Source organism: Vitis riparia, chromosome 11 (assembly GCF_004353265.1).
Source record: "Vitis riparia cultivar Riparia Gloire de Montpellier isolate 1030 chromosome 11, EGFV_Vit.rip_1.0, whole genome shotgun sequence".
Classification (NCBI taxonomy): domain Eukaryota; kingdom Viridiplantae; phylum Streptophyta; class Magnoliopsida; order Vitales; family Vitaceae; genus Vitis; species Vitis riparia.
Window position 1 is genome coordinate 1,213,851 of NC_048441.1, and position 27,259 is coordinate 1,241,109.

Genomic DNA, 27,259 nt, shown 5'->3' on the forward strand with positions numbered 1-27,259 from the left:
TCTCCCAAATGTATATCTATTGTCATACTTTTTGACATAGACCTAAAGAAAATGGGGTGTTTTTTTTTCTTTTTTTTTTTTTTATTTATCTGAAAGTTAAAAAGGGTATTTTCGTAATTTCACCAAGAAAGAATCGCTTCCAACAAAAAGTCATTCATAGTTCCAAATTTCCAATCCCATGCAGCAAAAAAACCCCTTGCCCACTTCGCCCTACCCAGATCTACACCCATTTCCCCCAGATCCAGCCCATTTTCCTTCCCATTTTCCACCACCTTCCTGAGAAAATGTCCCACAGCGACACCATACCTCTCCACCCCTCCTCCCAATCCGACATCGATGAGATCGAGAACCTCATCAACGCCAGCGTCCAATCTGGCCCAGCCACCGTCTTGCCTGCCAGACCGCCAAGCCCTCCGCGGGCCTCGATTCCGGTGTCTTCCACGCCCTTCATCCAATCCAATATTCCACCGCCCACCTACAACAAACCCCCCGTGGTTCCGGCGGTGGTTCCGGCGGCGGTGCCGCCGCCGTTGCCAAACACCTCGAATTCGAGTTCTACCCGCCCGAGCATCGGAGCTAGCGGGTTCGGTTCTCAGGCGAACACTTTGACGGAGCCGGTGTGGGACACTGTGAAGAGGGATCTGTCTCGGATTGTGAGTAATTTGAAGCTGGTGGTGTTTCCGAACCCGTATCGTGAAGACCCAGGAAAGGCTTTGAGGGACTGGGATCTTTGGGGGCCGTTTTTCTTCATTGTGTTTCTGGGTCTTACTCTGTCGTGGTCGGCTTCGGTGAAGAAGGTGAGAGAACTGGAATTTGAATACGTTAATTTCTTGTTTTTGTGCATTTTAGTATAAAATTCAATGGGGTTTCTTTGATTTGTGGTATAAATGCTTGTTTACAGGAATTCTATAGAAAATTCTGTGGCTTGTCAAACTAAATGCTTCTTCTATTTATCCTAGAAATGTCTATTGATGATTTGTGAATGCATAATTAAGCTTGTAACGCATGGGATTAAGGTAGCTCAGTAGGGTTTATTATGCGGCTAGAAGATCAATTGCAGATTGTTTGATCTATTGATATCAACATTACCTGTAGTATAAGATCAAAATTTTGAGGAAGTGGAACTCGATGACAAAGATTATGTTGCGTGAAAATTTTGGTAAAGGCCAACATGAGTAAGGTGAAATGGCACAAGTGCTCAAGGCTGATAGAAAATTTACCTTTCGATACTATGTAAGCCATATTATTTTGACATTATGATCATTGAAAAAAGAAGCTTGGATGAAGGGGGGAAACTAGAAGCTGGAGAGGGATTCACTTAGATTGGTTGACTCTGGTATTCAATAAGAAAATGCCATAGGCATCAGGGAAATGCTTTAGCATTCATATGCAACCTTGTAAGTAATATGTTAGACAACTAAGTGAGCCTATGTTGCAAGTATTTCAGAAAACTGTACCTAAGTTCTTGTTGCTTGCTGTATTCACAGATTTGACGAGGACAAGCCATCAAACAACATCTGTTGTATTAAAAAAAAAAGTAACGATGAGATCCATAAAATTAGGAATTTAGAACTTATGAAGCAGATCTACATCAAGGATTACCTCTCTGAAAAGCAAAACAAGGCCTAAAAATTAGGTACTCATCAGCCAAGCTTTGAAATAGAGTGGACCCTTCATGTTTCGTCAGTATTGAAATCATATGAGAAATCCTAACCAGAATTATTTGTTCTGCTACAATGCTAGACAGGATTCCCATCCTGCATATCATGGTCCTTTCATTAGGAAACTCAGCCTATTTGATGGTCAATCTGGGAGGAGCAGAATCCAAGAATTCCTAGTGATTTCTATGGATGGTTGGCATCCACCTTGTCAGTGTGGCATCACTTGATGGTTAACATATAGTACTTCTTTTCTTTTCTTAGGTTGAACTAGTTTTTCTTTTCTTTTATTTTTTCTTGGTGCTCTATTTTGGCACTCAATTGACATCTTTTCTGCATTCTTTCCCTCAATTTAATGAAAAGTTGTTCAGAAAAATGTTGCCCAAAAGGGATAAATATCATAATTTATTCTATAACCAGTTTCTTTGACCTTGGCTGGCCTGGGAAAATTGGATTTAGGCATATCTTTGTTCATCTGGGTCTGGGCCAGCGCTGAGATTGAATCCAGTTGTGTTTTGTGTGAATGTATTGTCTAACCTGGAACTGCAAACTGGGGGGGAATGGCTGAAAGGGGCTAGGGTACAAGGATAAACTCTGATCCTCAAATTGAGGACATGGCATGCAACTGGTTACTTGGAACTGGGTATGGATTAAGACTTTTATTTCAAAATTGGCATCTTTGATTACATGTTTTTGTTCTTGTTCAAAGTATGCTACTTAGGACTAGTAAAAGACATTATAGTTTTTCCATTAACTGAGTATTCTTGAAAAGTGTTATAGGGAACTTCAGTGTTTTCTCTTGAAATATTTATGTGTACATCTCAAAATGTTTTACATACCCATGTTGGATGCAATGCCACGTCAACAAGATGTTTTTTTTTTTTGATAAGTAAGCGCAGAATATATTATCAGGAAGCTAAATAGCCGCAAAGCATACAGGGAGTATACGAGGCGACTAAGGCCTCCCAACCAAAATAAAAAATAAAACGCCCCAACCCCTAAGTGGAGGCTAACCACTCCAAAAAGCCTATAAGGGAGATCGGCTCCACACTAATGTACAATTTAGCCCAACCCCAAACATTACACACAAACAAAGTTCCCCCCACCAAAAGTTAGTTTATTCATCTCCTTCCAAAAAATGTACAGCGGGATGGATTTCCACAAATTTTTCCTTTTTTTCCCACAAAAGAGCTTTTTCAGCTAAATAAAACCTCCTTTACAGATTCTGGAAAGGCTCACTAAACACCAAACAACCCAAGAATGATTTCGCACAATACTCTGACAACTGTACAATGTATTAAAATATGATTTATCGTTTCCTCTTCACAACCACACAAGAAACAACAATTAGGGAACTGTCACCCTCTTCTCTGAAGCCTATCAAGAGTGAGAACCTTCCCCCAAGCGGCTTCCCATGCAAAAAAAGCAATTTTGGTTGGAACTCTATCCACCCATATATTGCTGTTCGGGAACTCGACGACAATGAGGCTTGCCAACACACTATACGCTCTCTTGACTCTAAACAGCCCGTCTCTTCCTTCCTTCCAAATCATTGAATCTTCCTCCAGCGTAACTCTATGCTCCCTCAACACATCCACCAAGTTGCCCATCATATCCAACTCCCAGTCATTAAAGGCCCTTAAAAACCTTAAATTCCACCCACCTTGGCCAAAATTCTGGTCCCACATTTCCTCCACCGTGGCATTCCTTTGGGCAGCCATGGCAAAGAGATTTGGGAAACTTTGGGACAACACATTATTCCCGCACCAAGGATCTGTCCAAAATCTGATTTTATTGCCTTTTCCCACCTTGAACACCATATTTTCCCAACACCAATCAGATTCCTTCAAAATCTCCTTCCAAGCCCCTACTCCAAACACCCCATTTGCCTTCCATGTCCTCCATCCAAAGTCCTCTTGCCCATACTTTGCCTCATGCACCTTCTTCCAAAGATCCTCCTTAGCACAAGCAAACCTCCAAATTCATTTGCCTAGCAAGGCTTTGTTCAAACAAGCAAGCTTCCTTAATCCTAGCCCTCCCCTTTCTTTATCCGCACACACCACCTCCCACTTGACTAAGTGGGCTTTTTTTTCCCCATTGGCTCCTCCCCACAAAAAGTCTCTTTGTAACTTTTCAAGCCTCCTTGCCACTGATTTTGGCATACAGAACAAAGACATTTGATACAATACAAGAGCATGTTGGCCAACGTGCTCTTTATAAGAGTGATTCTCCCACCTTTGGAAATATATTGGCGTTTCCAAAGGGCAAGTCCCTTCACCTTCTCCTCCACCCCATCCCACACGAAAGTGGCCTTATTAGGCGCCCCTAAAGGTAGCCCCAAGTGGATGGCAGGCAATTGTCCCACCCTACACCCTATCTCAACAGCCATTTCATTCACCTCTTCCACCTTCCTTACGGGAATAACCTCACTTTTGTCCAAATTGATCTTTAACCCTAAAACCGCTTCAAAGCAAAAAAGTATCCAGCTCAAATGCATTAAGTACTCTTTCTTTGCCTCACAAAAAACTATTGTATCATCCGCAAAAAGTAAATGAGATATATTGACAGCTTGCCCTCTACCTCGCCAAATGCTACACCTAGAGATAAAACCCCCTTTAACAGCCCTCGTGATAAGCACACTTAGCACTTCCATTCCCATGACGAACAAGTAGGGGGATAGAGGGTCCCCTTGACGCAACCCCTTAGAACTTGAGAAGAATCCAACTGGCACACCATTCACCAACACTGAGAATTTGGCAGTAGATATGCAACTCCACATCCATCCCAGCCACTTTGGCCCAAATCCCATTTTTTGCATAACCTTCAACAAAAATTGCCAATTGATGCTATCGTACGTCTTCTCTATGTCCAATTTACAAATTAGGTCTTTCTCTCCCCTTTTTTGCCATGAATCTATTACCTCATTTGCGATTAAGGAGGCGTCAAGAATCTGTTTTCCCTTAATAAATGCATTCTGATCAGGTGACACCACTTTTCCTATCACTTTTTTAAGCCTATTAGCCAGCACCTTAGACAACAATTTATACAATCCCCCAACAAGCTAATGGGTCTATAGTTGCCCAAGTCCTCTGCCCCTCCTTTCTTCAGTAACAAAACCAGAAACGTATTATTTAGGCTCTTAATGAAGGAGTTTTGCTCATGGAACTCCTTGAACATATCCAAAACATCCTCCTTAACAATCTCCCAGCAGCTTTGCCAAAAAGCCACCGTGAACCCGTCCAAACCTGGGGCTTTGTCCCCATTCATCCCCATTAGGGCTGCATGAATCTCAAGCTCAAAAAAGGGGAACTCTAGGACTTCCGCTTCTGACTAACTGATCTGCTTCAGCAGTAGACCCCCTATATCCGCCTTCCAACCCGAACTATCAGAGAGCAACTGTTGATAGGCGTTCACAATCCCTTTCCTTACTTCTTGTTCCTCTGAAAGCCTCACCCCATTTATCTTTATTTTATCCAGGAAATTAACTCTCTATGGGCATTAGCCATACGATGGAAATACCCCGTGTTTCTATCCCCTTCCCTTAGCCATATTTCCCTTGATAACTGCCTCCAGTGGGTTTCTTCCAGCGACACCCACTTAGCATAACCCTCCTTGGCTTCCTTTTTGCGGCTTAATTCCTCCTCTGTTAAGCTTCTCTCCCCTTCCACTAAATCCCAAAGCTCCACTTGTTGGAGAGCTTCAGCTTTATTTCTCTCCAAACTTCCGAACACCTCCCTGTTCCAAATTTTTAGATTTTGTTTCAACTCCTTCAACTTAACAGCCAATCTGTAGCTAGGACTGCCTCTAACTACAATCCCTTGCCACCAACCCCCAATCAAGTCTTTGAACCCCTCAACTTTGAGCCACATATTTTCAAATCTGAATGGGAAGGTCCTCTTTTTAGCCCACCCCCCTCAAGAAGAACAGGGAAGTGATCCGAGGTAGGGCGAGGTAATCTTCTTTGAGAGACCCTACTGTACTGGTCAACCCAACTGGGAGTCGCAAGGAATCTATCCAACCTGGCCCATGACTGATTATTGAGCCCCCCACTCCAGGTAAAAGATCCTCCTTGCAATGGGAGATCAACTAGCCCTAAATCATCTATGATCTGGGCAAATCTCCTCATAGCTAAGGTGATTCTCCCATTTCTACTCCTTTCAAATTGGTAAAGGATCATATTAAAATCGCCCCCCTAAGCACCAAGGTTCCTCCCACAATCCTCTGATTGCCCCAATCTCCTCCCACAAACACTCCCTTTCTTCTCTGGAGAAAGGGCCATAGACCCCCGTAAACACCCATACCACACCATCTCCCACATTCCTGAATCTGCAGGAGATGGAGAATTGGCCCTCTTCCCATTCCAAAATCTCCAGCGACCTTCTATCCTAGCATATCAAAACACCCCCTGCCGATCCCATAGCATTCAAGGCCCTCCAGTCTAGAACTCTCCCCGGGCCTAAACTTCTCACCACCCCTTCAAACATTACTTGCATCTTTGTCTCTTGAATACAAAACAAATCCACCTTTTGTTTTCTTACAATGGACTTAATTAATTTCCTTTTGGAACTGTCATTCACTCCCCTCTGCCCTGAATAGGGCCTTTTTTCTTAACATCCCCCTCATAATTAATTGAACACTCCAGCCTCTTAAGCTCCTTTCAAATCTTGAATTCTCCAGAAGGCCTTTACTATGTATCTTCTCTCTCATTTTCCTAATTTTGCCCAAGAAACTCAAAATTTCCTTCTCCAAACCTTCGGTTAAGAAGCCTAAAAAATGACTAAACTTAACCAGGCTGCTTTCCTCCCAATTAAGCTGCTTTTCCTTCCTTCCTTCTTGGGATTCAGTCTGGCCTATAGTCCATCCCGAACTCCTTTCCAAAGGGTCGACGTTGTTGACCTCTACCAAGTCCCAACAGCCATCCTCTTTCTCAGCGTGCTCATCTGCTATTGGTCTTCGTAACCTACTTCCTTCCTGAATGCCCTCCCTTAGCACCCTAGAATTGTCGTAATACTTCCTCTCCGGAGTCCGACCAAAATAAAAGAAATTGGAAGATGAAGACCTGGTGCCCTTATACCCCCCGAATTTATAACTAACCCATGCCTCGTGACTTCTTCCTCTAGCACACTATCTGCCATTGTGCGGTGTAACTCCGGTTGTTGCCTCCTCCCAACTTCTTTCTCACGGAATCTGGCGAACTCCAACTCCAAGTTGCATCCCTTGCTATAGCCAGAGATATCTGGGGGACAGGCTTTTAATAGGAGCCCACTTTCATAAGGCTGGGCCCGAGACGGGCCAAGCCTTTCCCTATAAGAAATGGCCGGCCTAGAAGCTACGGCCCACCCCGTGCCATGGGACGCGACGGCCCAATCTCGGCTCCCTTTGAGGCTTCACCCACTGAGGGGAATGACAACCCAGCAGCCCATTTAGAAACCAGGCCTGACGACGACGGCCCAGCATCCGAGAAAGGCCAGGTTAGCGGACCCACTTGAGCTTGGGGGCCCGTCACGTTGAAGCCCACTCCCTACGCCTGTCGTCCAGTCCCATCCACTAATTGGCACTGCTCCTCGACCCTCGCACACGCCATCTCTTCCACTCGCGACCCGACGCGTGCATCTGCATCACCCCTGACCTCCCCGCTTGGTCGGCTCCACATACCACGCTTCATCCCCGATTCCTGCCTTAGCGACGGCAATACCTCCCACCATAGAGTTAGAAAATAGGTCGCCTCCTCGACCCCTATCTCCAGTGAACAAGGAAGATCCTCGCCATTCGATTTTACTAATATCCTAGCCCACTGTAGATCCTCCATGCTCTCCGTCTGTGGGTCGATGGCTAGAAAACCACCACACACATCCCCCACTCTCCTCAGTACTAACAGGACCCATAGCGAGATTGGGAGACCCAAGATCCTCACCCAGACTTCATTTCTTGCCTCACCTTCTTCCAAATACCCCGACCTTAGGCTCCATCGCTCCAAGACCAACTGAACTCCTCCCACCGCCCTTTTTCCAGAGATGAGGACCCGCCTGGCTTCTTCCACGAACTCAAACTCCAATAATGCCCGTCCTTTTCCCAAACTTGCCAAACCCAGCTTGCCTTTCAACCCCCAAGATTTTGCCATTACCCATCCTAACCTTACCAAATCCTCCCTTTCTACACCGCTAGGGTTCCAGCTTCCAATCAAACAATGCTCCAATCTACTTAAATTTTTGTTTATTTCCTCCCCTTTCACCTTCACTCTAAGAGTATTAGAACCCTTATTCCACGATCCCTTCACCATATCAGCAAACGATCTACCCGATGCCCTCTCTTCCTGTTTTTGCTCCTTTTTATCGAGACTATCATCCAGCTTGTGAAGGGCCTCCACCATCGACAGCCAACCCCCCTTTTCCCCTCTGCCTTTCGGGATACATATGCTGTATCTCTTCTTCTCCGAATCGACTACCCCTAGTCGAAGAAAACTACCCGCCCTGTTAGCGTCGCGCACCAAGGAGAAGCTTCTCCCCTTCTCTTTCCAACCCTTTTCCCATTTTCCTTCCTTTACGTCCTCGAGGCACTGATACAGACGTTCCAGGAAGAACCCTACACTGGCCGACCCCAGACGAACCCATGATGACACCCCTCTCTTGCTTTCCATTATGATTACTTTGGGTTTCCCTCTCCTCTCCACCATTTCGACCTCAAAGACCTTCGACTCCACCCCAAAGCTACTTGTCTTCCGTTTTCTTCGGTTCTCCGCTCGGCTGACACTCTCGTTGTTGACGCTCTCTCGCTCTCTCTCATCTTTTCTGGAAGGTAACTAGTTTTTTGCCATGTCAACAAGATATTAAGGACTGTAAGTATGAGCCATGTTTCTGTTCTTCGTGTCTGGTGTTTTAGAAGGCTTAGGCTTACGCCTTAAGGCTTGCCTCAAGGTGACAAGTGAAGAAAGAGCCTTGATACTTAAGCATCTATGCAAGGTACTCGAGGCTTAAGCCTCACCCTCTTATGGCATACAACCTTGAGGCTTAAGCCTTGAGCCGTTAAGGCTTAAGTCTCATATTTACACAGCATTGTGCCATTCTTTAAGTTTTGGGATTGAGCGTAACTGGGCTTGGGTGATATATTCGAGCATCATATGTAGTGGATTTTAATTTTATTGGGCTTTTAGGCTTCTAGGCTTCTATTTTATGGCTTTTGGGTTTGGGATTAGGTTTTAGCCCAATTTAGTCTTTCAACAGCTGTCTCCAACCTTTCAGGAGCTGAAATAAGAAACAATAGATGAGATTTATTGCTACCCGTTGAAGAAAAGTGAGAGTTTGTGCTGATGTTGGGTCTACCATGAAAGAGATGCTACTGCAAGTTGCAGATTTGCTGCCTTGCTACCTGTTGGAGTGTTGCTTCCTTGTAGAATTGTTACTGCCACGGAAGAGCTATTATTATCGGCCAACCTTCTTCAACCTGGTACTAGGTTACTGACCTAGAAAATTCTTTCCTTTTTTTTTTTTTTAATCCTTATATTTATCCTCTTTTTTTTTTTACCTAAATACCAAATTCATGTCCTAGGTCCTAACTTCTAATCTACAAGACTGCATATCTTCTCTTTTTTTATTTCTAATTTTTTATTTTTTTAAGTTCTTTTCTTTTTTGAAAATAAAAGTAACATCTTTTATTTTATTAATTCATTTCAAATTTTTATTTTCGTTTTTTGTTCTTTTCATTTTTATAATTTTATTTTTACATTTTTTTTTTTAAATTTTTGTGTTTTAAGAACCTTATTAACAGTTTCTAAATTGTAAGCATATTTGAACTCTTTCATATCTTTTTTTTTTTTTAAACCCTAACAAATAATTTTTTTAATTATAATATATTATTAATTTACTTGTATTTAAATATTTGCATCTAGTGCTAATTGATGATTTATTTATTACTATTGAATTGATATAGAAAAATAAGGAAAAGTTCGAAAGAAGGTCAAAGAACTTTCATTAATCATGAGACTAGAAAGGATCCAACATGGAAATATAGTGTTGAGGTAGGAAGGTCTCGAAAGTGGAAAACCATATGTTTATATTCAGTGTAATTTTTGCAATGAAGTTATTAAGGAAGAGATTAAGAGGATGAAAGATCATCTTAGGGGCACTCATAGAAATGTTGCTCCATGTTTGAAAGTTCCGAAAAATGTTAAAAATGAAATGAAGGATTATATTGACAAGTCATATGACCCATGAAAGATATGATGATATGGTTGATTCTAGGATTTATTATGGTGGTCAAGCAACCTTGAAGATGTGAGTTCTTGGAAGATGTTTGTTCTTGTCTAGGTGTAATGAGAGGCTCAAGTAGTGAGTGATATCTCCTTATGGGGAATTGAAGGACCCAAGGACAAATTTTTTACTTGATGATAGTAAAATTAAGAATTATGACAAGCAAGCCACTATGAATCCTACAAGTGTAAAAGAAGCTCGAAATCAAGTTTATTTAGATATTAGGAAGGTTTTATTTTTTTCATGGTCTTGCTTTTAATGTGGCAAATAGTTTGTCATTTGTGAATATGTGTCAGTCCATTGGTTCTTATGGTCATGGTTTTAAACCTCCTCCCATGCATGATTTTAGTACATGGATATTCAAGGGGAACGTGAAGATTACTAAAATTATTGTTTACGAGGTGAAGAAGACAAGATGGCTAGAAAGATATGTGAGTCAGAAGTTTGATTAACTTTCTTGTTAATAACCCACATGGCAACATTTTCTTAAAGGTTATTCTTGCGTCTGATGTAGTCAAAGATGTCAACTTATTGTTTAAATATCTTGATGACATTGTTGATGAAGTGGGAGAGGAACATGTTGTTCGGTTAGTAACAATTAATGTTTTGGCTTATAAGATGGTAGGACAAAAGTTAATGGAGAGGAGGCAACATATCTATTGGAGCCTGTGTATAGCCCATTGTCTTAATGTAATGCTGGAAAAGATTGGAAAGCTATCTCAAAACAGAAATGCTTTGTTACAAGAAAGATAAGTACGAATGGGGTGAGAGAGAGGTATGGAGTGGGGGTTTGGAAGGCAATTAGAAATGGTTGGGAGGATTTCAAAGTTAGAGCTTGCTTCAGGGTTGGTTTTGGGAACATGGTGAAGTTCTACAAGGATAGATGGTGTAGGGATTTGTCATTAAGGGATGCTTTCCCGAATCTTTTCTCTATAGCCTCCTTTAAAAACACTCGGGTGGTTGATGCTTGGGAGGGTGGTAGCTATAATCCTAGGTTTATTAGATAGTTAAATGATTGGGAGTTGAAGGAGATAGACAACTTCTTTGAGAGGCTACATGATCTTTCCCTTTCTATGGACTCCAAGGACTTAGTGGAGTGGGTAAATATAAAGAGTGGTATTTTTTCTATTAAGTCCTACTCCTCCTTGGCTAGTAGGGGAGCGGATCCTTTCCCCCATGGTATAGTTTGGAACTCCTAGGCTCCTGTTAAAGTTAGCTTTTTTGCTTGGCAGACAACTTGGGCCAAGATTTTGACTTTGGATCAACTTAGAAAGATTGAAAGATGCTTAATCAATGCTACATGTGCAAGGAAGAAGAAGAAACGAGTGATCATATTCTTCTTCATTGTTCGAAAGCACGTATTTTGTGGCACCTGCTTTTTTGTTTTATTTGATGTATAGTGGGTGATGCACTCTTCGGTGAGAGGTTTACTCTTAAGTTGGAGAGGCTTTTTTGTTGGTAAAAAAGGAAAAAGGCTTGGAAGGTTACTACTTTATGCCTTTTTAAAACCATTTGGAGGGAGAGAAATAGGAGAGCCTTTGAGAATTGTGAATGTTTAAATCATTCTTTTAAAAGTTTTTTAATTTTTATTTTATTTATTTATTTATTTGTTTGTTTGTATCTATTTTGGGATTGAGTAAGATTGTATATTGGGGATGGCTTCATGTCGATGCTTTATTTTTTGGATTGGTTAGGAACTTTGTAGGGTGCGGTTTCTTGTTTTTGTGTATTCACGCCTTCTTGCTTTTTGGTTGCTTGTATACACCATGTATACTCTTCTCTTTTTAATACAATTGCTTTTACCTATCAAAAAGAAAAAAAAGAAGAAAAAGTGCATGGGCCAATAAGTCTAAAGGAAGGAAAGTAAAAAAATCATTTTGAAGGACGCCTTTTGGGGCCAGTGTGGCTTATTATTATTATTATTATTGTTATTATTATTATTATTATTATTAATCATGAGGTGGTCTAATTATTATTGTTAGTCTTAAGAGCATAAGACAAAACTTCTGCATTGCTTGTTGGTCCAGCATTGTAACAATATAGAAACTTCTGTTTGTGCTCATGTCTTCTTCACCTCCTTAATAATAGTTTCAGCAGTCTTCACTTTCTCCTTCAATATCTATGTGCTAAGTTCATGCATGGAAGGAGGTTTCAAACCATGTCCATAAGAACCAATGGATTGATATATATTCACAAATAAACTATTTTTACATTAAAAGCAAGACCATTTTCATAGAAAAACCTCCCGATAACTAAACAAACTTGATTTCGTGCCTCCTTTGCACTTATAGGATTCATAGCGGTGCTTGTCATAATTCTCAGTTTTACCATCATCAACATTGGTAAGAAATCTGTCCATGGGTCCTCGAATTCCCTTTAAAGGGATATCACCCACTATTTGAGCCTACTCTTACACCCAAACAAGAACTAACATCTTTCAAGGTTTCATGACCAACATAATAAGCCCCGAAATCAACCATATCATCATATCTTTCTTAGGCCATTTGCATTGTCAATTCTCCATTTTTTTATATAATCTTCATTTCATTTTAAACATCTTCTGGTGATGAATGAAGAAGGGGTTCAGATTTCCCACTTGTTGTTTGTTGATGACACCTTGGTGTTTTGCCAAGCTTCTCAAGATCAGCTGACTTACCTAAGTTGGTTACTCATGTGGTTTGAGGCCGTATCAGGGTTGAGAATTAACTTGGAGAAGAGTGAACTCATTCCAGTAGGGAGGGTAGAGAATATTGATGACCTTGCCTTGGACTTCGGTTGTAGAGTGGGTAGTCTCCCGTCCACTTATCTAGGTCTTCCTTTGGGTGCTCCGTTTAAGTCAGTATCAGTGTGGGATAGAGTGGAAGAGCACTTCTGTAAAAGATTAGCTATGTGGAAGAGACAATACTTATCCAAGGGAGGGAGAGCAACTCTAATCTGAAGTACTTTGTCGAATCTGCCTATTTACTTTATGTCCTTGTTGAGATTACCAAGTTCGGTTAGACAAAGACTAGAGCAAATTCAAAGGGACTTCTTATGGGGTGGTGGCAACCTGGAGTGAAAACCACATTTAGTAAGATGGAAGAGGTGGTATGCTTAAGTAAAAAGAAAGGGGGATTGAGGGTCAAATGTCTTTCAATTCTCAATAAGGCTCTCCTTTCCAAATAGAATTGGTGATACGCAAATGAGAGAGAGGTTTTGTGGAATCAAGTGATTAGAGGAAAATATGGGGAAAATAGAGGGGGTTGGTGCTCTCGGGAAGTGAGAGAGACACATGGCGTGGGGCTTTGGAAAGGAATAAGGATGGACTGGGAGTTGGTGGGCTCACGGATTTCTTTCAGTGTTGGCAATGGAAGGAGGGTGAGATTTTGGAGGGATAAATGGTGTGGGGATTCCCCTCTGTGTGAGTCTTTTCCTTCCCTTTTTGCTTTGTCGGCTGAAAAAGAAGCTTGGGTGGCGGATGTTCGAGATCCCTTGGTTGAGGGGGGTTGGAACCCTTGCTTTTCAAGAGCCCTAAATGATTGGGAGGTGGAGGAGGCGGAAATTTTTTGGAGCGTCTTCACGGGAGGAGAGTGCTTGAGGATGTAGAGGATATGGTGGTCTGGAACGAATCAAAGAGCGGAAAATACTCGACCAAGTCTCTATACCGTGCTCTAGAAGCGGACTACCCTGTTTTGTTTCCATCTAGCTGTATTTGGAATGTGTGGGTACAACCCAAAATTAGTTTCTTTGCGTGGGAGGCTGCATGGGGTAAGGCTTTAACCCTAGATCTTGTTCAGAAAAGAGGATGGTCCTTGGCAAATAGATGCTTTATGTGTCTTGAGAATGAGGAGACCATAGACCATTTGCTTCTTCACTGTTCAAAAACAAGGAGGACCTTATGGGAGTTACTTTTTACCTTGGTTAGGGTGTCTTGGGTGATGCCCTCTTCAGTTAGAGAGACACTTCTCAGCTAGCATGGTACATTTGTGGGCTTAAAGCACAGGAAGGTGTGGAAAGCTGCTCCTCTTCATATTTTTTGGACGGCTTGGAAGGCGAGGAATAGATTGGCTTTCAAAGATGATGAGTTGTCAATCCAAAGATTGAAATATTCCCTTATCCTCTCTCTATGGTCTGAGGCTAAGCTGTTTATAGTAGAATGCCCTCAATCTTTGGTTAATTTTATTGATTGGTTGGGATCCTTTTAAGGCTGTTTTTTGGGCCAGTTGGTCTTTGGGTCTCTTTCTTTTTCTTTGGCCTTTTTGGTGATGGGTGTATAGGTTTGTATACCGTGCATAGGTTTGTATACCTTGAGTCACTTTTCTGACGTCTCTTTATAAATGAATTTTACTTTACTTATAAAAAAAAATAGAAATAAAATCTTCTGGTACTTTCACACAAGGAGCAACATTCCTATGAGTGTTCCTAAAATGATCTTTCATCCTCTTAACCCCTTCCTTATTAACTTTATTGCAAAAATCACTAAATATAAACATATGGTTTTCCGTTCCAAGAACCTTTTACCTCAATACCATATTTCCATGTCAGATCCTTTCTATTGTCATGACTAGTAGAAGTTCCTTGACCTTCTTTCAAACTTTTCCCCATTTTTCTATAACAGTTCAATAGTGATAAAGTAATTATCAATTAGCACTAAATGCAAATAATTAAGTAGAAGTAAATTAACTGTTTATTATGATTAGAAAAAATTGTTTGTTAGGGTTTGGAAAACAAAAAACAGGTGCAAAAGAATTCCAATACGCTGGCAATTTAAAAATTGTTAATAAGGTTCTAAAAACAGAAAATTTTAAAATAAAAAGAGATAAAAATAAAAATATGAAATGAATTAATAGTATAAAAAGGTGTTACTTTTATTTAAAAAGAAAAATATCTTTAAAAAATTAAGAATGAGAAGAAAAAAATATATCTAGTCTTGTAGATCAAGCGTTTAGACTTAGGACAGGAATTCTGTATTCAGGAAAGAAAAAAACTGATAGATCTAACGAAAAAAAAAAAAAGGAAGAAGAAGAAGAATTCTTTCTAGGTTAGTAACTTGTTAGTACCAAGTTCAAGAAGATCTACCAATACTAATAGCTCTTCCATGGCAGCAGCAACTCTACAAGGCATCAAATCTGCAACATGCAACAGTACCTCTTCCAGGGTAGGCTCAACCCCAGCACAAACTCTCACTTTTCTTCAACAGGCAGCAACAAATCTCATCTCTTGTTTTTTATTTCAGTTGTTGGAAAGTTGGAGAATGTTGGTCCCCATAAAAGAATAACTTGGGCTGAGACCCAAACACTCACCCAAAAGCCATAAGATAGAAGTCGAGTAAATTTAAAACTCACTACATACAATGCTCAAATATATAACTCAAGCCTACTTAAGCTGAAACCCAAAACTTAAAGAAAGACCTAATGTGAAAATATGAAGCTTAAGGGTCAACAGTCTAATGGCTGTGTGCCTCAGGAGGGTGAAGCTTAAGCCTTGAGTACCCAACACAGAGGCTTAAGCCTTGAGGCTTTTGCTTAACACCTCATCTCGAGGCAGAAGCCTCGAAAGCCTTTTAAAACACTGAACCCATCAACTATTGAGTCCATAACCCACATGATTAGGCATTTTTAAACTTTATACAGCATCAGCTAGATTGCATGTTTATTGGTATCTTGGAGATTATAAACATGCTTATTTTGTTTTTAAAATCTTGTCTAGCATTCTCTAGTTTCTAGCTCAGTTCCCTCTATTTATACATGGAGACCCACCTGATCTTTGCAAATGAAACTTCACTATCTATTGAAGCTTGTCATATGGCCATCACCAAGATAAAGATGATGTTTGGAAGGTTTCTTCCTTTTTATTGATATAGAGCATTAATATAGGAGGAATACTTGGAGTCTTTAATCAGCTTAAAGTACTAGGTTGCAAATGCCCACTGGGTACTTGTTTCTGTATTAGTGTATTATAATTTGATTGAATAAGAATTTGTATATTATTTTTTTACAGGCTTTGGTGAGATACCATTATTTGGTGTAATTTATTGCATTAGCTGAACTCAAACTAATCAAAGTTCCTGTTTTAGGTGTTATTTGTTATTTGTTTTTCTGTATTCATCTTCTCTAAATTTCTTTCATTTTCTTAAGAATATAAAGGCCACAGTTGCACCATCACATTATCGATACCATTTAACAAACTTGGTCTACCGCTTTTTAAATACCAATATAGCCTTTCCTTACATTGTAATTAAAGGACCAACTATTAGCTAATTTGTTGATTGAGAACCTGTCTTTTGATTCACTCTGAATTGCTGATTAATGCTTAATCAGAGGCACAGAGTGTGCATGCTTCTGTTTAACATCTGTCTGTCTGTCTTCATATTTTTCGTACATGTTGAAGATGCAACACTGAATGCAGTATTCCTGTAAGAGAGAAAACTACACAAGGCATTCTTATTTATTCTTGTATGATAGGCCTAGTTCATCATTTTTTTCACCCTTGAGAACTCTCTTTGACAAGGTCTACTCATCCCTCGTGCCTCATTTTCTTACTAATAATTTTCAATTTTATGTAAATAACACTGTAATTGAAGTCCTTTACTAACGACTGCTTGTATTTGTAACTGTTCTTCCAGTCTGAAGTTTTTGCTGTTGCATTTGCGCTACTTGCAGCTGGTGCCATAATTCTGACTTTAAATGTACTACTATTGGTAAGAATCTCTCTCTCTCTCTCTCTCTCTCTCACACACACACACACACACACACACACACAAATACAAATTCTTGTTCTATTTATGTTTTTTGGTTTACATATCAGTTTTTACCCTGATGGAAATAAATTTTCTTTTCTTTTTTGTGAACTTTTTCAAACATAGTATTAAAAATGAAATCTTGAAAAGGTCAACATTATTGGATCAAGAATGCTGAAATTTTTTTTCAAAAACACTTCTGTACATAAAATACAGTTGGCTTGTGCCTTGACCAAGGTTCCTTGCCTCCATTTTACCAGGGTGGCCACATAATTTTCTTCCAGAGTATTAGTCTTCTGGGCTACTGCCTATTCCCACTGGATGTTGGAGCCCTAATCTGCATGTTAAAGGACAATGTGATAGTGAAGGTGATTGTGGTTTGTGTGACATTGGCTTGGAGCTCATGGGCTGCATATCCATTCATGAGTTCAGCAGTCAACCCTCGGAGAAAAGCTCTTGCACTCTATCCTGTCTTACTCATGTATGTATCTGTTGGGTTTCTCATAATTGCAATTGATTAATGCACCATTGGTGGCCACAATACAAATTCCCATAGGACGATGAAATTCACATGCAATAGTAGGCATTTTACATGTGCTATTTTGCTTCTGGTGGATTTTCTTGAACTTTTCTACTTCTGACTTGATATGTCTGGAGACTCAATCTGCCAATATTATATTGTATACTCATTGTATGAAATTTTTACTTGGAAGTGGAACCAGTGTTGTGCTATACTTTGAAGGCCCAAGGGGCACTTGTTTTTTGCCAAACGATTTTTTTTTTCTCACTTAATCTTGGTTATCAGAGGCAATAGGGTATTCGGTTTCTCCTGTAATTGTTGTACAATTTGTTATTTTCTTTTGCTAAGCTGTGAAGTCAATGAAATTTTATCCCAATCACCAGCTAGGCATTGCAATAGGATCCAGAACCTACCTTCATAACACAGCCACAAACTGTGCTATAAACAATTATTAGATCACTTATTTTTACTGGGCATACCCCTTACCTGTGCACTGTTGGTTCATTTGGGTTGCCTTGGATTACTCTTTTTTGGCTGAAGATACTGATTCATAGGGTAGATTCTTTTTGTAATTGTTCTTAGATGGAAAGAATTCATGAGGTTTTCAATGTACTTTATGGGTCAATGTCTCTTTAGCCATACAACAAGGACAAATGCCATGTTTGAAACACTGGAATAGAGAATGGAAGTGAAGAGTGATTCCATTTCTCATCACTTTTGTGGTTAAATTGTTTTTCGGAACGAGAATAGGGATCAAAAGTCCATTGGAATAGAAACCAAATCTCACTCTTATTAGAGTTCTGATTTTTCTATTGGATGATATTATGATTCACCTCTATTCCCATCTTATTTTCATTCCCATTCTCGAGTACCAAGCATACCCAAATAACATTGGAAGGCCACTCACTACCCTCCAAGACTACCATGGTTCTGATATATATTGTGTCAAAACAACCGTCCCATAATGGCATGAAATGGAGATGACATATATCTAATCAACTTAAAGTTTTGATTTCACTCTGGTGCAGCTATATTATTTTCAGTGACCTACCTTTCTGAAAAATGACCACATTGCATGTATCATAAAGGGTTATTTTTATATCCAATCAACTTAAGGTTTGGTTTCACTTTTTAATTATTTTGCTATATAACAATATTTTTATTTCTAACCTTTATTTAAAACCAACAAGCAAATAGAGGAACTATCCTCCTGTTTTTCTATCTCCATTGACAAGGGAAAGAAACTCATTCCATGTATTTTCAAAGGAAATCTTTTAGTTACCGTTATGGCCAAAGTTGCTTTTAATTGCATGTCCATGTTTTGGAAATTTGGCCTTGGTCAAATTCATATCTTGATTCATAGGATACCTTGATTAGCATACAAATTTAATTATTTGTTGGAAGCAAAGGTTTTACTTAGATTAAGGTGGTGTTTTTTTTTTGTTGAATAGAAAAAGTCAAAATATTTTGTTTTTTCAATTCAATTAAAAGTAATATGTTGATATCAATCAACATGTAAAAATAAACTTCTTATCAATAAATTTAATTTAATTATATTGGTTAATATCAATAGGTTACTTTTAACTTAATAAAAAAAGTTATTTGACTTTTCGTATTCAATCAAAAAATAAACACCATCTAAGATTCAACAAACATTTACAACATGGACAAGTATTTTCCCTTTAATTTTTTTGTATTTATGTATGATACATTCACGAGATCCAAAATCCATATCCAATCACTTCAACTAAGAGAGCCAATATAAGCAATTCCACCATTGAATGAAGAAACCCTCAAATAACATTAAGTTGTCATTTGTAGCATTATTTTTATCACTTTTTGTGCAATAAATAATTGATCCATAATAAAAATAAATGATAGAATATGTAATAAAATCCCAAGCCCTATATGGGTCATCCCATGTGAAACATCCTTATACTAGTAGAATCTTTAGATTAATGTCTTTGGCTTCCTTTCCTGTCACCTTTTACAAACTTGGTCTTGCCTTAGTCATGCTATCTGACTTGGCCGCTTTCTTATCCTTATGGTTAGTGATAAATACGTTTTGTTTTTATCATCTTTTCTGCTTATCGGCAGCTATTTAACATATCAGTAAATGATAAAAATGATGAAGGTTACCAAAAAGATAGACAAACCCGAGAAAATCGTCGCCATGAATGCTATGTGCCGGTCTTAAGTTCAAGCTTCAACAAAAAATTTCCCCATCATCTCTCCAACTTGTATCTATAGTCTCAATCACAATCTCAGGGCTCACAGGCTTGAGTTTGTCTCTTTGTATAGGAGTACTAGCCACAATGGTATAGCTCCAACACTTTGGCACCGCCCATGGGAATAACAAACAAAAGGTCTATTCGTACTGTTGGGGGAAGGGAGGGCAACAGCAAAAATCATCTAGTGTAGAGGCCAATGAGCCCTCTATATGATTCTTGAAGGAAGTTGCTGTCAAAGATGGCAGAATCATCAGCCACTATCACACTCATTTTCCCGGTCTCCAAACAATCCAGAGGACATTACACAATGGCAAAGGGCAGATTCCACAATGCCTTTGTGCAGACCACAACGGAAGTGGGGTTGGAATCATTCGTATGTGGCAGCAGAACAATCAATGGAATCTTTAGCAGCATGTGGACACAAGATGGATTGATGGGTCTGGTAGAGACGGCCTCGATTTGAAAACTTGGACTGTCTTAGATTTGAACTCTTCTTCATCACAAGTTCGAATTCTTTCTTGGGTTGGAGCACCTGTAATGGAACGTGTCCAAGGATTGTGATGTTTATGTTTTGTAGTGGGGGAGCCAGAAATCTATCACACGAGAAAATTTATTTATTTGTCGAGGAAAATCCAATGAGGAAATTTGTTTGCGAGGAAAAATCCAACGAAAAGGGGAATTTATTGATAGAAGTTCATTTCTCTTTATCATCCCTAATTTTGTTCAAAATTAAGGGTATTTTTCTAATCTTATACCATGTTTAATAATTGTTTTCTCAAATAGTTTTTATTTTTTAGAAAAAAAAAAAGCAAATATGTTTAATAATTAGAAAACAAAAAATGGTTTTTTATTCTTAAAAATAAAAAATTTGGTATTTTTGGTTGACATTTTAGCTATTTTTAATTATTTTTATTTGTTTTTTAATGATTGTTTTAAAAAATAATTATATAAATATAAAAAATGATTAAAAATAAATCACTACCCTATAAAAATTATTTTTAAAACATATTAAAATTTTAGAAAACGGATTAAAAACATTTTAAATTCTCAAACAAACTTTTCCTTTATTAAACTTTAAAAAATAATTTTCAAAAACATTCTCTAAATAAAGCCTTAGTATTCCACAAGGGAGGGTACAAAGAGATCTATTTAAAGCTCACGCTTTTTATGTTTGAAGTTATTAATTTTTCTAATTTCTTCAATTAAAAAGGATATGTGAAATTATAAAAATGTCTACATTATCTTCTTTTCCTCTAGACCCACAAAAAAAACCCTAATTCTAATCTCATTTTTGTCCTACTTCAAATTATAAATTTTATATTGTATTGAACATAATTTATAAATAACTACTAGGTTTGATCCACGTGCAAGGTAGCACGTGAACAAGATAGGTAGGGACAGAATGTTGGATGCAGTTACATAAATATCATTCTTACTTGATCATGAATAATGCTACGAGACTGTGTCATGATGGTTTTGCAAATATTCAAAGAAAATAAGAACAAAAATGGTAAAAAAAAATTACAACAAAACTTGCATTCCAACTTTTATAATATAAAGAAAATAATTAAAAAAAAATTCTATACTCAAAGAAAAATTGTCCTCCACCAATGCTGCCCCCTATCTATATAATCTTACACGATATCAATGTTGTCATTATTTTGGGCAGCTTAAAAAGCCCATAACCCCACTTCCCAAACCACAATAGAATACAAAATAAATAAATAAATAAAATTAAAATTATATCCAAAAAAATTGCTATCACGAATGTCTATTTAACTTATTCACCTTACCTGCAACATCATAGCTAGCCTCCACTTCCATGCAAGGATCACTTGCCTCTATTATTAAAGAAATAATTGAGATTTCAATTGCTTTGCTTTATGCTGCATGCATCACTAGTATATATATATATATATATATTATCTAGATTCATAATTTGATAGATTCATTTTACTTTTATAACAAGCATAGAGAATATTAGTCTTATCAAATCAAATCAAGTTAGTTTTAGAAGTTATTATTTGAGAATCTTACATAATTAAAGTTTTCTATGTAATTATTAGGTTAGGTATGATCAATCATGCAAAAAATTTAATCATTTATAAGATTTATTTTTTCATAAATATAATTTTAAAAAATAGTGAAAAATTTTATCGCATTAAAGCCTGTTCAAAATACAGATTAAGAAACCAACACTAGTACGAGTTTATTAATCTCATGTTATTAAATATTATATATATACATGGATAGTTCAATGTACTCATCAATGCTTGATTCTAAAATATGGATTATTGAAGGTACAGTAGTATGGTGTCTTCCACTTGCTTGTATCGAAGTTTAAAACCAAACTTTTTTTTACAATTTCAAAATTTTATATTTAGGAACTTAGGAACCCATAATTAAGAATGTAATAATAATTAAAAAGAAAAAGAAAAAAAAAAGGGGGGACAAAAAGTTGAGTTTTATGGTGCATAAAAGAACTCATTGACTTCCAAAGAGGAAAGAATTGGAGTTGATTAATTTCAAAAAAACAATTATGTGGTAACTAGACATTAATTGAAGATTATAATGACTTGTGGGGAAAATAAATAATCACCATGGTAGAAACGCATGGAGGTCCAAGGACACAAAATTTTCCTTTTAGGTAAAATCTAAATTCAATTTGAAGCATGAAATCAATGTAATCAAACAAGTATTAAAATGTATATATATATATATACACTCTCTATCTATTTTTTTTTTTTTTTCAAAATAATATCAGCTCTAAACCATGTAGAAATATCATATGGGTCTTCCTATTAATGCTTTTCATAAAAAATAAAAAATAGAAAGAAGGATTAAAAAATTAATATGATCACCATGAGGATAAATTCAACATATATTACATAAAAACTCATATTATTGTAAATATGAGTTTTTCATCAATTTGTTTATGATAAATCTTAACAAAATGGTCTATTTGATATTTTAGATGAAATTAATTTTTTTTAAATTAAAAATTAAATTGAGACATAAGTGAAAATACAAGATTGATTCTTGTAATTTATCCAAAAATTGAAGTCAATTCTCAAATGTGTTGTTGGAGATTTAAATAAATAAATAAAAATTAAAGACTCTAATCTCACATCCCACAAAAAAATGACACCCTACAAGCATTTAGAAAAGGTTAAAAAAGGATGAAATATTTTAGAGATGGCCAGATGCGGCGAAGCAAATTGCTCACAAGTGCTTTCAAAAGCCCTTAGATTGGGCTTGAAAAAGTTGAATCTAACCCTACTTGAAAACAATCCAGAATTCTAAAGACTTTTCTTTGAATTATAAGTGCTTTCATCATCTCCATTGAAGATGAAATCTTTATTTTAATATTCATTGTAAGCCTATGAGTAAGAGGCTACATTGGCCATGCATCACCAATCACTAGTTATTGATTGAGATTGTCTTTATGCTTAACAAGACTAAGCAACAACTAACATGATTTTGACAAGTAGCATAAATTAATATGCTTGTTAGTTCACAATGGAATCAAATTTTAGATTATGAGGTTTAATTATTGAGATGTGTTGGTAGTGAGATGGGTGTAGACAACCCATTTCACACGTACGTGGGATGCTTCATCCCTATTAGGTCTTTAAAAGATGAGGTTGGTGAGGTTTTCACTTGACCATAATGAGCCCATATGTAATAATACTTCATGTTTTTTTTTTGTCTTTTTAATCTTTTGATCCATTCATCTTATCCTTCCATGAATTTTGATATCTCTCAATTTTTAAAAATTAGTTCAAATTTATTTAAGACACTTCGAGATAATTTTTCATTTTTGCATTTAGTAGTAAATAAAGTAGAAGTAAATAATATTGTTGTGTAATTCAATTTTGTGTGCGAGAATTGATTTTAAAACGTTTTGAGTTTTAAATTTTTTAATGAAATAGCAATTTGCATATTATCAAACGAAGAGAAAACATTGATATTTATGTTTTTCCAAAATAAAAAAAAAAAAAAAAAAATCACTTCAAAAGGTATGAGACTCATATTTAAAAATTCTATCTGAATAGCTTTTAAAAAAAAATGTATTTAACGTTCTGATGTTGGTTTTACAATTTAAAAAATTCTCTCAAACAAGACTTAATACACGTTATAAATTTATCACTTAATAATTTAAATTTTTATCATGTTAGTTCGATGATAAGGTATATTTTCCTTATTCATTGCGCTAATTACAAATTAAAGAAAGTTTTCATGAAACCAAGCGTTACAATCTTAAGTTAATTTAATATTCATTATTAATCCATTAATTTAAGTATTTGAACCAAATTGATAGTTTAACATACTCAAACAACCTTTTTTTATTATTTTCTTTTTATCTTTCTAGCTTTTTCCTCAAGTTTAGCCACTTCACCATTTACACAAGTACATATATGATAAACAATCCATTTAAAGGTGAAAAAATAATTGATCCTAAAGCTATGGAGAGAAATGTTGGTGCAACAAAGTGTAGCTTTGAGTTGTCATAACCTCAAGTGAAGACAACACTCCTTCACGATAAAGGGGTTTTTAAAAAATAAAAATAAAATAAATAATTAATAAATAAATAAATAAAATGGGAAATGTCATGAAGGAATCAAGAAGCAAGGTTCATAGAATTTAATATGTGAGATCCAAAGATCTCTTTTCACTAATTAAAATGGCTTCTTAGACAATGGCACATGAGAAGTGATTCCTTTATTATGCTTATTGTCTAGAAGTACAACAATGATGATTGGAGCTTATTTTAAGATGCCTAGAAGGAGATTATAAATGTGTGGTTCCGGACTACTCTTAACACAAGATTGAGCTATCAAGATATTTCTAGGATTGGGGTGAGTGTAAGGTGTGGACGGTTGAAATTTTGGACCCTACCAATTTTATTGTCTTATGTATTTATATTCAAAATGTCATCTTAATAATTGAATCTATGAACAAATGACTTTTGAACACATAAACCAAAATATAAAGGTATGAAACTTCAATGTATCACAAAATGAATCAAATTGAATGCACTATTGAAATTTACGATATTTTATGTTGTACTTGAACAGAAATTCTTGACAATTATCTAATATGTCATACATGTTTTTATGATTGTTTTAAAGTTGTGAGAGTTTATGAACTCGAAACAATTGATATTTTTATGAGTGAAAACAATGATATAAAAATCGATCTCCAATATGAAATAAGAAAGTCCAACTACTATTAAATTAATATATCACGACAGGGATATGATGTCTCTTATATCAGTTATGGAAAAAGTTCATGTCACTTGTAAGGAATGATTCTTCTAATATATGTGGATTCATTTTTGAATCATAAGAACCGATAACTTTAGAATGAATGACATTTACAAAAATTTTATAATAAATCTATTTATCAATACTATACCTTACCCTAATAGCAATGTGAGTAATCGTGATGGCAAGTGATCAATATGAAAGCAAATTTGTAAGTATTATACGAACAAGAGAACTTGAATAATTTCATTAGAAATATTAGATCTTCTAAATTTAGTAAAAACAAAATATGAATGTGATAAATCGTAGGCAATTTTTTACTATACTACTCTTCTCAATGGGACAAAAATGAAAATGGCAATCTAGCTAATGGACAATCAACGCTCTCCTCTCCTTCATATCTCATAAATTATTCCTTTTGGAAGGCCATGTGCAGTATAAATGATCGGCAACCAATCCACCATGTACATTGTATTTAGGCCATGAAATAAATCAAAGTTGACCCAATGTCCTATTCAATCCAAGTCGAAGTCTTGTAAGCTTTTGTCCTCAATATGTATTGAATTTGAATCTTCTTATTCTAATAAATTTTAATAAAATTATATTTTTTATCAAATGGAGAGGTTCTCTCTTCTTTGCATTATTCATTAATTCTCCTCACATAAGATTACTTAATATTTTTATATAATGTATTTGGCAATATTATATATATATAAATAATTTTTTAAATTTGTTAAAAGTAAAATTAAACCAGGTGGTACAAGTTGACATTAGGAAATTCTTACACATCCTTCACATTTCATGGGGGAAGAAATTATAAAAATGATAAACCCTATCAACTGAAGTCACAAATTCCACCCTAAGAACCAACCATATTTCAACTAGGCCTTAATAATATCAATTGTACTTGAATTATTAAATAATCATAGTAGGTAATAATATCACCACTCTCATGATTATCATAGAACTTTACATAAGATTTTGACTTCTACCATTCTTAAAGGGTATGTTAGTATTATTAATTTTTATGGATGTAGTTGTAGGATAAATAGTCAAAATTTGATGGAATATCACAAATTAAACCATTCAAATTTTGTCGAGAAATTCTTATATTGGGCCCACCTTGTCTCCAATAATTTTTTTTTTCAGGGAATGGAAATAAATTTAAATAATCTAGAATGGGTTAGGAAGAAGCGACTTTTTCCAAACCCGACCCATTGTCATCCTCATCGAGGCATAAGAATCAAGCTCTTAGGACTTTAATTAACATCAGGCTAACATCCATGGGAAAAAAGTTGAATACATAACCAGGGTAAACTCACAATGTACCGCCAATTCAACAAACAAAAAGTTCCAAAAGAAAACCCCAGAAGAGGGGACAAACAAATACTTAAAACCCAGTTCACAGCAGATGTGAAAGGTGGGGGAAACCATTATGCCCAGTTCCTCACGTAAACCAGACACATCTCAGAATTCCATTGTGCATATTGCACCCCACTGTTTGGTTTTACGTGAATGTGAATTCGTACTATGACACAGAGGGAGAGAGAGAGAGAGAGAGAGAGAAATATCATAGTAGGATTGTCTTCTATTGTGTTGTTGTTCTAAATCTAAACTGTGTTGTTGTGGGGTTACCTTTACTTACGGACTGAGCTTTACTTGCAAGTTGAGTAGTTTTGAGGGGCATGCAGACCATGATATGATGCGAAGTGCGAAGTGGGTCAGAGAGAGATAGACACAAACCCAAAAAGGATTCTCTCCAAAGATCAATTGTTTTTTTATTTTTTTATTTTTTTGTTTGCCAAGAGAGAAAAAGAAAGAAAAATATTTAGCGAAGATGGTGTTTTTTTTTTCCTTTGGGGAATGAGCCACGGGACGCAAGAAAACAAAACAAAATGGATGAGAGAATAGAGGTTGATTCTTATCACTTGTCAACACTATCTCTCTCCCTTTCTCTTTCTCCTTTCTCCTTTCTTTTGTTTTCTTTCCCTATTTTCCACGTCCTCCTCTCTCCGATGGACTGCTTCTTCCACTCTCTCTATTCCCACGCGCCTTGCACCACATTTTTTTTTTCAATTTTTTTTCTTTCTTTGGCCATGTTTTGATTTTTTGTTTTTTTTTTTAAGTTAATGTAAGGTTCGTTTGGTAGGTGAGAATCAAATGGAAATAGAAATGAAAATGAAATCAATTATTCATGTATAATATGACATACATGAGAAAAATCAAAATTTTTTAAATTAAAAATAGGTTTTCATTTAGAGGAGAAGGACTTCTCAATTGGGAAATTAAATAAAATTTTCATTCTTTTTTCATATTTGAGGATTCCAATTTAAAGTTTTTTTACTTTTTTTTTGGAAAAAAAAGTTATATTTTCCAAAAAAAAAAATCGTTTAAATAAGATATAATTTTTCTAAAGTGTTACCTTCTTTTAGATATTATTTTAAATATAAAAATATTGAACTACTATTTTTTAAAAAAATAAATAAATTTGAAGAATTTGGACTCAATATCCATATTGTACTCTTTAACATTCTTAACACCCTTTGACATGTATGACCTTATATCTGTACATAAAGAAATATTTTATAGGAGCAATATCAAAAAAATTTGATCAAATCA

General features: G+C 36.5%; 1 protein-coding gene across 1 annotated transcript; it reads left to right on the top strand.

The window, feature by feature from the left end:
• Positions 1–213: 213 nt before the first annotated feature.
• Positions 214–17,518, top strand: LOC117925620 (protein YIPF6 homolog). The gene is made up of 3 exons (XM_034844686.1): positions 214–797; positions 16,509–16,583; positions 16,883–17,518. Exons 1-3 carry the CDS (start codon positions 285–287, stop codon positions 17,141–17,143), a joined length of 849 nt encoding a protein of 282 aa, XP_034700577.1. The 5' UTR covers positions 214–284; the 3' UTR covers positions 17,144–17,518.
• Positions 17,519–27,259: the final 9,741 nt, after the last annotated feature.